Here is a 12510-nt window from a genome sequence, read left to right as displayed (position 1 = left end):
TGATTATTGGTGAAATTGACTATTTTTTGCTATTGTTAATATTTGTGATTCCTATATGAATTATCATCTCGTGTTCATTCCTCATTTTTTCTGTTGGTGTGTTTCTCATCAGTTTGTTTATGAGCTCTTTGTATGACAAAGATATTATTATCTCCTTGTATTTGTTATAGATCCCCTAGCACCATTTTTTTGGTCTTGTTCTTATATATATGGCTTTTTTTTTTTTTTTTGGCAGAAAGTTTTTGAATTATAGAGCAGTACAAATACTGTTTTTGGTGGGGAGGTTGTCCCATTGGTTTTAAAAAAACAATATTTAAAAAATTCATAAAACCCACCATTTAATTTTTTAATTTTTATTATTTTTTAAAAGATTTTATTTATTTATTCATGAGATGCACAGAGAGAGAGAGGCAAAGACAGAGGCAGAGAGAGAAGCAGGCTCCATGCAGGGAGCCCGATGCGGGACTCGATCTCGGGTCTCTAGGATCACACCCTGGGCTGAAGGTGACACTAAACCGCTGAGTCACCCTGGCTGCCCAAAACCTACCATTTTAAAGCATACAGTTTAATGGTTGTGTAACCACCACCAGTATCTAATTTTGGAACCTTTCCAACACCTGCAAAGAACCCCAATATCTGTTAGCATTCACTCCCTACTCCCCATTTTCCCTGGTCCTAGCCAACCACTGACGTACTTTCTGTGTCTATGGATTTGCTCATTTTGGACATTTTGTATACATGGAATCATGTAGCCTTTTTGTGTCTGGCTTCTTTTACTTCTCTCAGTGTTAACAGAGTTCATCCATGCTGTAGCATAATCAGTCCCCCGTTCCTTTTTATGGCACAATACTATTGTATGAACGTACCACCTTTTGTTTATCCGTTTACCCATGTTGAACATTTGGATTGTTTACACCTTTTGCTATTATTAAATAGCAAATGGTAATGCTGATATAAATATTTGTGTACACATTTTGGTGGACATATATTTTGAAAAATCTTGGGTATATCTAGGAGTTGAATTATTGAGTCATATGTTAACTCCAGGTCTAACTTTCTGAGGAACCACCAAACTAATTTTCCATAGCGGCTGTTATCATTTGATGTTTCCACTAGCAATTTATGAGGTTCTAATTTCTCCACATCCTCACCTATTTCCATTGCTTTTTTTAAAAAAGGATTTTATTAATTTATTCACCAGAGACACAGGTAAAGGGAGGAGCTGGCTTCTTGAGGGAAGCCCGATGTGGGACTCGTTCTCAGGATCCTGGGATCATGCCCTGAGCTGAAGGCAGCCACTCAACCACTGAGCCCCCCACGTGTCTCTCTATTGCCGTTTTATTTAGAGTTCTTGTAGTAGAAATTGATTATGAGAACTTACAAACCCCTTTAATCCATTTGGATTTAATGAATATACTAAATAATTTTTTGTGATCAGAAAGAGAATTTTGCCGATACTATTTAAGCACGTTTGTAAGGAAATAGAAGTGTCAATGTTAGGAAAGAATCATCAACAGAAATGTGATATAAAACATTTTCTTAAGTTTTATAATATAGTACTATAAAATATATTTGCTTTTGGAAATAAATGTTCCTTAAAATGTCTCTGCCTCAAAGTAATTATTTTACCATTATTGGCTTTCTGTTCTGTTACCTTACAACAATATGTTGCTTGTTTTTTATGTTTAATTGTGTTTTGGAAAGGGTTACTGACAACTTTCCATACATCCTGAAGTTAGGTGTTTAAGTAATGAGCTACTCACTGTGAACTGGAAAGAAGGAGCAATATTTAGACAGAATTTTAGTCTTTACGTTTTATTCCTCTTTTTGATCTCTTCTAACAGAGCAGTTGTTTCCATTCATTGTAAAGGGGACAAGCATAGGAGAAAAGAGTCAATCAGTAAAGAGGGGGGATTAGCAGGGGTGATAAGTTAGACCCTCACCCTACTGTGACACCTAATAAATATTGATTAGCCAGTGGGGTAGAGCTATCAATGCAAGAGAATTTGAGGGCCAGAAAAAGTGGATAATAGTAATGCTGAAGTGGCCATGAGTAAAGCTAAGGAGGTACAGTCTTGTGTAGATAAGGTAGCTGCTCCCAGTGCTCAAATATTTAGATGGCAACTGCACTGCTGTCAGGCAGGACTGGCTTTTCCCAGTTCCCAAAGACATCATGATGCCCCTGATATGAGGGATGCTGATTCCAAAGAGAATTCTCAATAACATTGAGCATAATCCTGGAGCTTAATGGGAGTTTTTCTTCAGTCACTTATAATACAAATTTTCAGTTTGGGTTTTGTTACAGTTCTCATTATATCTCATTAGCATATCTATCTAGCTTATTATATCTGTCTGTCTCTAGCTAGCTAGCTAGCTAGCTATCAAATATGTCTTCAAGTAACTAGGATGAGGTTCTGGCCCATTTAACCATTTCTTATGAAGCTAATGTAATTTTTACTCTTCTGTAAAAATAATTAAGGCTTATGATTTTATACTGTACTTCTCTGGACTCTAGGATTCCATTGGAATGTTTCCTTTTGTCCCATATGGAATAGTGGTGTCCTGGTTTTGATTATGAATATTACACATGAGTGTTTTACTCTCATATATATACTGAAAATCTGCCATCTGTTGGTACTGGACATATGAGTTTGGCTATCATCATATTGATTTATGTGACTTAATTTTATTATTTCCTTTGGCAGTGAAGAGACTATTTTTTCCCCCTTGGTGGAGTTAAACAGAATAACAAAAAAATTAAAAATAAAAATAAATAATAAATAGGCAGAAATTCTTAAACTTGAGTAGCTGGGGGGTGGGAACCCTGGGTGGCTCAGTGGTTTAGTGCCTGCCTTTGGCCCAGGGCGTGATCCTGGAGTCCTGGGATCGAGTCCCGCATCGGGCTCCCTGGGTGGAGCCTGCTTCCTCCCCTGCCTGTGTCTCTGCCTCTCTCTCTCTCTTTGTGTCTCTCATGAATAAATAAATAAAATCTTTAAAAAAAAATTTGAGCAGCTGGAAAACTTAATCAGATAGAACATATATTGGAAATATAGTAAAATAGAAATACCAGTGCTCTGAGAGTTCTTACGTTGAAAGGAAGCATTTTGAGTTGATTTGTCATAATCCATTCACTAACAGGATGCATAAAGCTTTGTGACACAAAGTAAAGTAGATGCTCCAGTAAGAGTAATAAACTAGGGAGAACCAATTAAATGAATGGAATGACTTGAAAATTTTGAGAAATGAAAATTATGTGAAGAAGAATAAAGCATGCAAAGCAAATCATCTTAGATGACTTTTTTTTTTTTCCACTTGACAATGACTTTTATTTGAATGACTATTTTGTCCCAGGTCCCATGCCGGGTGCTGAACTAATCTTTAACATTTTTGCCTAGATTATTGTGGAGCCTCCAACTGGCCTCCCTTCTTCTCCCCTGGCACTTCACCCCCCACCACTGTCTTTTCCCATTACAGCAGCCAGTGTGATCCTGTTAAAATGTCAGATCTTGACATGCCTCTGATCAAAGCTCTGAATCTCATTTGTGGTGAAAACCTGAGACTTTATATTGGTCTACAGGGCTCTATGTGCTTTAGAATCCTGTTCCCTCTTCTGCTTCCAATTTACTCCTCCAGTAAGCTGGCCATTCTGCTTTTCCTCAGGCAGCCCAGCCTGCTTCTACCACAGGGCTTTTGCACATGCTATTTCCTCTACCTGGAATACTCTTCCAACCAGCTAGCCACATGGCTCACAGCTTTAGGTCAGCACTTCAGTACCATCTTCTCAGGGAGACCTTCTCTCACACCCTAAGATTGTAACCCTTATCTCCCCCACTTTCTGTCCTACTCTCCCCACTCCCACCCCACTTTTTCCTTTAAGGTACTAATCACCAGGTAACATAGTATGTATTTTAAAATTTGATTTTATTGCCTCTTTCTCCCTACTGCAATATAAACTCCATGAGGGCACCGTTTTGTTTTGTTTGTTTCTGTGTTCTGTTTACTCCTGTGTCTGGAGCTTTGAACAGTTTCTGGGTGCATAAGAACATTCAGTAAGTACTGAATGGAGAGTGGGTTTGGAGTGGATTTGGAGTCATCTAAAGGAACATATAAAGAAAGTAATAAATATTATGTAAGCTCACCTCACAGAATAAATAATTGCCATTAGGAGCTGCTTATTTTCTTTTTGCCACTTAATATAGAAATGTTGGAAAATGCAGAAAGGCACAAAAGGAGTACTTAAAAATCATCTATAATTGCCCCAGCACATGTACATGTACAAATTATATTTACTTTAATCTCCTGGGATTGTTTTTTTTGCTGTTGTTGTTGTTAATTTATTAGTGGGTCTTGAATGTATTCCATTATGTTAACTATCTTTTTAAAAATAGGACTTTAAGTGGCTTGTATCATTCCATTGTGTAGAGGTAGCTATTATTTGTTCACCACTTCCATACTATATGCATCTATATTTAGATTGTTTCAATTTTCTTATATGTTTTAATGAATGATCATCTGATTTTTTATATGTCTTTGTGGGAGTCTCTATTTTCCTTGGGTTAGACTATTATGATTGAAATGACTATGACAAAGGATATGAACGTTTTAGCCTGTTGTGATACTTATTACGATACTGTCTCCTAGAATGTCTCGCTCTGGTACACAGCGCCCATTTTGTCATATCTTTGCCAGTGCAGAGTATTATTGTTCTTAAAGCTCTTGACCAAATTTGACAAATGATTTTTACTTCTTGGTTAAGTAGATCCTTTCCCCTCTCTTTAATATTTATATATTATATTCTATGATGTCCTTAACTTCTTGACTTAATGATTTTAGGCCCTTTTATTGGCTCTTTGCTATAAAGATGAGGAATTTAACACTTTTACAATACCTTTTACCTACTCTCCCTTTACCTCCTCTGTTTTTGTTACTTACATATTCTTGGCTTTTAAATTGGTTGAGTTTGTCTTAAAATAATATAATTAACTCTCTTTGTTTAACAGTTTTGAGCAGTGTGTAGTGAATCTCTGCTATGACAAATAAGTAAATTTAGACATTTTCATGTGTCTTTATTGTTCTCTTCTTTCCACTAACCCTGAGGCTTTTTTCCTTTCATTATTATTTTCTTCTCTATTTATAAACTTTTAAATACCTTCCGTTCCTAAATTGAATTAAGCCTCTTGATTCTGAAAATAAAAAAACCAATAAAGAACTCAGACAAAAAGCCATAGTTTTAGAATGTACCAAAGTATCAAAACTGGTGTTTGGTTCTACAGAGAACGAAGTGTAATCATATGCAATTGAATACTTGCTCCTTGAAGGAGAATCTTGCATACATGAACTTTTAATTTCTTTCTAGCTCCCGTTACTTCATCTGGCCTGTATTCTTGCATACGATGTTAACTTTTGTCTTTTTTTCTGTTTTGTTTGCTTGGAAAGTCTCCTTATAATTTTTCTCCTTTAGTAAATGTGATTGCTAGTAAACTGTTTCTGCCTTGAACTGGCACTTGGTTGGTTGAGGTTGCCTGGGTGTAAGCATTTCGGTTCAAAATACCTTCTCTTTAGTTCTTTACTGTGATCTAGCATCCCAGGTTACTGATGACAAGTATGTCATCTTGATTCCTGCTTTCTTTAGATAAACTGTGATTTCTCTTTGGAAGCCTTTATAATCCTTAGAGCTCTCATATTTTACCAGGGTGAATCAGGGTATGAAATGTTTTCATTTATCCTGTCTGGCATTTGTTTTATCCTTTCTATTTGAACTGTATCATGTTCAGTTAAGGGAAGATGTTTTTCCCCTTCTGGAACTCCCATAAGGTAGATATTAGAACCCTTGGATCTGTACTCAGTGTTGCTCAATCTTTCTTCTGTAATTCTAACCTCTTTGTGTGCATGTGTGTGTGTGTGTGTGTGTTTTAAGATTTATTTATTTATTCGAGAGAGAGAGAGAGAGAGTGCATGCATGAGCAGAGGGAGGGGCAGGTGGAGAGAAAGAGAGTCTTAAGCAGACTCCATGCTGAGTGCAGAGTTCGATCTCATAACCCTGAGATCAGGACCTGAGCTGAAACCAAGAGTCTGACCCTTAACCAACTGTGCCACGCAGGTGCCCCATTCTCTTTGTGTTTTTGTTGCTATTGTTGTTCAGTGTTCTTTATGTCTCCAACCATCTAGCTTAGTTTTCAGCCATGTCTGTTTTATCAGCACATTCACTGAGGTGTAATATTTCAGTAATCATTGTTTGTTTCCAAGAACTCTTCCTGTTATCTGGTTACTTCTTTTCTATAGCAGCCCCTTTTTGCCTTATGACTCTAATATCCTTCCATATCTCTCTGAAGATGATCATCTTTATTGCTTGAATTGGCCTTGTTTCTTTAGTATCTTTTCTATTTGTTCATTTGGCATGCCAATTTACCCCATGATGCTTAAAACAGTGAGCAATTTATTATCCTCCCACAGTGTCTGTGGGTCAGAAATCCAAGCATGATTTAACTGGGTGCCTCTGACTTAAGGTCTCTCACAAGGCAACAATCAAGGTGTGAGCCAGGTCTGTGGTCTCAGCTGGAGACTCAAAAGAGGAAGGATCTGCTTCCAAGTTAACTCACATGATTGTTAGCTAGATTCACTTCCTTATCAGTTCCTTATCTGCTGGTGGCCTGAGGCTTCTCTCAGTGTCTGTCTATGTGGACCTCTCCATACAGCAGCTCACAACTTGGCATTGGCTTCTTCAGGACAAACGAGCAAGAAAGCAAGAGAAGGCAAGCAAACTGGAAGCCAGAGTCTTCTCGTAAATTGATCTGGGAAGTGCCATTCTATCACTTTTGCCATATTCTATTCCTTGGAAGTGAGTCATCTAAGTTCAGCTCACACTTACGAGGAGTTACATAAGGACATGAATACCAGAAGGAAGGGATCAGTAAGGGCTATCTTAGATGCTGCCTACTACAGAAGTCTTTCTTTTTGGGTTGTTTTTTTCAAGACTCTAGTGATCTTTGTTTCTAAATGAAGGACCTTATGAGTTATTCCAGGTAGCTGGCCTGGGTTTATTCTGCATCTGTGTCACTTATATATAGGCTTCCTTTTCAGGTAATAGGGCATACTTATTGTATGTTCATGGGTAGAACGTGTGACTTGCTATTAGCCATTATTATATGACAAGCACACTGAGATAGTCACTCTCTTGATCAGATTACATTATTTGATAAAGGAAAAGGGACTTTGCAAATATAATTATGGTCCTAAATCAGATCCTTTTGAGTTAATTAAAAGGAAGATTTTCCCGGGTGGGCCTGAATCAATCCTTGGAAGCCCTCATGGAGGGACGGAGGTCCTCCTTGGGGGCAGAGATGCTCTCCTGATGACCTTGAGGAAGCAAGCTGCGTGAGTTCTATACCTGCAAGAAAATGAATTTCTCAATAATCTGAATAACTTGGAAGTGGATTCTTCCCCAGTCAAGCCTCCAGATGAGAATGCACTTTGCCTGACACCATTATGGTTAGCTTGTGAGACTCTGAGCTGAATACTCAGCTAAACAACCTGGATCTTTGCTTGCACAGATACTATGAGATAATAAATATGTGTTGTCTTGAACCAGGGAGTTCATGGTAATATGTTCACAATAGAAAAACAATACATGTATTTCATTCCTATTCCCTTCTAGTGCTGATCCTTTTTTTGGTTCTCTTATGTCTACGGTGGATGTCTGGTGTAAATTCAAGCTCTGTTCTCTCTGAGTCGAACTTCCTCATTAGACCAGTTGATGGTCCCTTTTCTACAGAGAGCACATCTTGGGTTGTGACTTGAGGGCATGTCACTGCCAATTGTCCCTTTTATTTCTTTACTTTGGGAATTGGGAAGAGGAGAGGCCTAACTTGCATATGTTGTAAAAGCACTTGTTTAATGAATGACCCTAATGATTGCCCCCTTACCTACTCTATTTCTTTGAATTTGTTGACTCCAGGCTTGGAGTTCTGGCCACCTTGGTGGGACCTGTGCTTATGCAAGGTGTCTCCTTGTGTGGCTTCCCCTACTCTGAATTTCCCACCACTCTGATTCTACTTGATTTTTCTCTTCATGGAATTTCTTACAACTTCTGGTCTGTTGATGGCATACTTTCCTGTTTTATAATGCTGTTATGGTTTCATTCTTTAAACAGAAAATAATTTTCCTAGCACTTCAGTGGGGCCTTGGAAGTGAAGGGAGACAGATGTTGGTAGAGTCTGCATGAACTCAGCTGTACAATATGGACTGGACTTTTTATAAGAGAAAAAAATGCCATTTTGCTATCTAACACTGGTTTAATATATTTGCAATAAATTTGTTATAGTTCTAATAAAATCGATGAGAAAGGGCAGAATTTTTATTATAATAACTACATTCTCATGTTCTATTATTTCCTCCTTTTAAAGTTTCTAAAAGCACATTCTATGAAGACTCTGCCCTTTTATCCCTCTCTTCCCACTTACACTTATACAGCCTTTCTTTCTACTTTATTAGGGTGATTTCTTGAAGAAGAGACTTTAAAATATTGCTGACACTATGTTTTTTTCTAACACTAATAGCACACATGATGTAAGTGCTGAGGATGTTGAGATAATTGAACTAAAATTGTGATTTTAGAAATATTTTAAGACTCTTAAGTTCTAAGTAACAGAAACCTATTTCAAACTAGTTTAGGTTACAGAGACTTTATTTGAGAGAAATTGTAGTATCTCACTGAACCCAAGAATAAAAAATATATTCAGGTATCATGAGGGTGTGGAACCAGAAACTAGAAAGTTGACAAGAACCCAAATAGGCATTACCTTTCTATCTCTCTTATCTCTATTTTCTTAAACATCTGCCTATTTTCTTTCTTAGCAGACTCACTTTATTTGGCATGGATATGGCCAAATATGGTTGCCCAACAATGGTATCCAGGGGTTCCAAGCTTATATCATATTAGTTCAAGCAAATAGACAAGAGACAGAGTGCCAGATTCCAAAAAGGACTAATTGGTTTAGCTTGGGCCAGTTATCTCTTTTTAGACTAGTGTAATGTAGCGATAAGGACAGATTTTGTGGTATAAACATGGCTGCTATGGCCCAAGTTCTCAAAGAAGAGGTAAGAGGTAAGTGAGTACAAGATTGAGCAGATGTCTCAAGACATGTCTGATGCAAAGTTCTCATTCAGATTCAGTGTAATATTTCATATTAGAGACACAGTTTAGCTTGTGATTAAGAATAGGAGCTTAGGGTCAAACATAAGTTGATTTGATTCCAGCCTTGCCAACTACTAGCTGTGTGACCTCTGTGAGGATTAAAATCTTTCTGTGTACAATGGGGATGATAAAGTCTGTGTCTTGGAGTTGCTGTGAGGATTAAATGAGAATATATATATGGTACATCTGAAGCACTTAATAATAATTATTAGTTACTACTATTATCAGGCAATTTGAGAAAGATTATGTGAATGGAAGAACAAACATTTTACTGTCTCAAATGGTGCAAAAAGATCTAGAGGCAAAATTCCTGATGCTACAGAATTGCATAGCCAATAACAATCTAAGAGAGAGTTTTGCCCTTACCACACTTGACCAAAAGAATGGATACAGGTGAGGCTGATGGTGGTAGGGCCCAAGAATCTACACTTATTTTTAGAATGAAATTTTTGCTGCTTTTGATTTTTGAAAGAAATGTCAATGGTCTCACAATACTAAAGAGAGCCAGGCAGGGCTGATGGTCACCGGAATAGGCTTCATAGTTCTTTTGAGCTAGTGCCTATTCTGGTGGTCACATTCTACTTGGCAGGTCTGCTCTGATTGGCTAGTGACTTACCAGTGAAACATTTTTGGATATCATCCCTGGAAACCAAGTGTGTATCATCAGTTCAAAGACTTCAGTTTTTGTTAAAGGAGATGCATCTATTTCTTTATAAAACAATCGATTTCCTTTGCATTTTTCTAGCTTATATGGTAAAATTGTGGGTGGCACCCATTCATTAAATGAACTCTTAGTAAAAGATATGTAAGGTGGTAATGTTCCAAATTCTATATAGTTAAATGAACTCTTAGTTTAGTTAGTGAAATGTAAAATGATGATTCAAATTCTATATAGTTAAATGACATGAAATGTCAGCCAGAGGTTAATATTTACATAAAGTAGAGCTAGCCAACAAGCTACATTTATGGTTTCTTTTTAAAGCATAGTGTATGCTGTTCTATATGAAATTGCAGTAGAACAGTATCTCATTGACTAACTGTGTCATTTTCTCTTAAGTTATGCAGACATTTTGATTGAGAGGGAAGTGTTAATGCAGAAGTACATTCATCTAGTTCAGATCGTAGAGACAGAAAAAATTGCAGCTAACCAGCTCCGGCATCAACTTGAAGATCAAGATACAGAAATTGAAAGACTTAAATCAGAGGTACTTCCCAGTTGATAGATTCTTCCCCGTTGTTTCACATTTATTGTCATCTCCTCGTAATTACATAAGGCCTACCAGGGTAAAATTTCAATCCCAAACTTAGCTCCTTTGCTGTCAACATGTACATAGACTACATATCTGTGCTAGAAAGGTATCTCGTCTATGTTAGGATTGAGTAAATATGCTACAACAAAATACCAGAGTAATATGCTGCTTTTTAATTATTTTGTGCTCCTGATGTCCTTCATTTGATCAGATAATCAAGAGTCGACTGTAATATTTAGCCATTTGTAGACTATTGTAGTAATGGTAACTGTGAATCTGTCATAAACTGTCATAAATTCTCAAATGGCAACTAAGGAAGGACCAGAAATGAAATCTAGAGGACATTCCTGCTTCTACATGTAAGGAGTCCAACTTTCTCCCCTCTAGTATTTTGAAAAACACGTTTGAGTTGAAGCATAAGACATTTTCTAGGGTATACTTTTTCCTAAATTTAGCACTTCTGCCTCCCTCCACCTCTACCCCTACCCTCTGAAGGTAAACTTCCGAGGCCCAGCATGCCCAGATTGTGAGATTGTACCAAGTGAGAATAGAAGATGGTCATGGTGTCGGCAGCCATGGAGGTGGGCCTGGGTCCTCCCACGCACACAAGTGCCTCTGTCTGTATATAGAAACCTGAGTGTATCTTTCCTTGCTGTCCTATTATTCCTTGTGGGAAGCGATCAATAACTGAAGAACTGAAGAGGAATGTAGAAAACAAGATTTTCCCCCTTCCTGACTAGAATGCATTAGCATTTTCTTAGCTTCAAAAGAGAAGAATAGAACAGAATGAAACCTACTACTAATTGTAATCCACTTACAGAACAATTCAGTCTTCGGTCTTAGTAACTTTCTTGTCACTTTTATAGCCATTGGATAATGTTTTCCTCTTTGTTTCCTTACACTTTCCTCTAAGACATACTCTGAATCCTGTGAAGGGTTTTCACCTCCTGCTGCCTGTGTACATCACCTCCAGTTCACAGAACATGAGTATAAGCTGATTCCACCTGGGATCTAATTGCTTCTCTGGTGATAAGTTGCAGACCATGTTCACCATATCATTAGTGTTGTTAACTTCCCGGTTCAACCCTGAAATCTGATATAGTGAAAACAACAACAGAAAACTTAACAAACCTGCATTTTAAAAGACTATATCAGGCACTGTAATTTAAAACAAAATTATTGTGTTCTTTCTTAACACAGTAAGCTAGAGCAGATGCTTGTCTGCTAAGTGAAAGAGGTTGGCATTTACTCCACAAGAGAAACTCAGCACCAAGCAGTGTTCCCCAATATTTATTTGTGCATGTTTATATGTCTTCACTATATTCTATTTTAGTCTGAATATAGATTGCAGCCCCAAACTGTCAGTAGCAGGTATGTCTTGTGTGGCCGCTTGGCAGGAACCATAATTTATTATTATGTATTTTCCCATGTCTTTGCCAGAAAATGGCAGAAATGTGTGTTTGGTATTGGTGACAAAAATGTAAAGACAAGTCAGAGGAATCAATTATGACTCTTAGCTTCTTAAGTGTCTGCTTGTTAGTAAATCTGAATAGGTATTTACCTTTATAAGAACCTGCAATTGAGCAGTAGTCTAGTGAATTTTGTTACCAAGTATATTGGCGTGGCCATCTGATCCTGAATTGCCCCTCACAGGCCACATAACTAGGCTGGAGATACAAAGAGATCCCAGGTTGTTTCTATCCTTTTTATCTTTTCACCTTTTCTTGGTTGGCTTAGATCAATCCCAAGGCTCTGAAGTTTCTTTGCAGTTACCATTCTCCCAAAGAATTCTGTGAATCTGCTGTTCTCTGTGTCCCTGGAAGGCTGTAGGCTGATTATAGGAAGCAAGAGCTTTGGCTTGAGTGTCATTGCATTTGAAGACTGTGCATTACAGTAGGCAGCTGCCATCAGGCAAAATGGCATCATGCTACTCAGCTCCTAGAAAGGCCTTGACCTAGTTATCACTAGGCTGAGTTTTGGGCTAACATTTCTCCTAACCCAATCCTATTTCACACTTTTCACAGTCACTTCTTGTAAGCACTTTTGTTAGCAACACTAAACAGGCTT

At 37.6% G+C, this 12510-nt stretch overlaps 1 protein-coding gene across 3 annotated transcripts in view; it reads left to right on the top strand.

The window, feature by feature from the left end:
- Positions 1–12510, top strand: part of RASGRF2 (Ras protein specific guanine nucleotide releasing factor 2) — a 239499-nt gene that overhangs the window by 72799 nt on the left and 154190 nt on the right. For all 3 annotated transcript variants that reach the window (XM_072793339.1, XM_072793320.1, XM_072793330.1), the window contains exon 3: positions 10251–10398. In XM_072793339.1, the coding sequence (XP_072649440.1) occupies positions 10251–10398 (148 nt within the window). The remainder of the gene's footprint in view (positions 1–10250; positions 10399–12510) is intronic.

Source organism: Canis lupus, chromosome 2, assembly GCF_048164855.1.
Source record: "Canis lupus baileyi chromosome 2, mCanLup2.hap1, whole genome shotgun sequence".
Lineage (NCBI taxonomy): Eukaryota > Metazoa > Chordata > Mammalia > Carnivora > Canidae > Canis > Canis lupus.
This window is presented reverse-complemented; position numbering and strand designations above follow the sequence as displayed.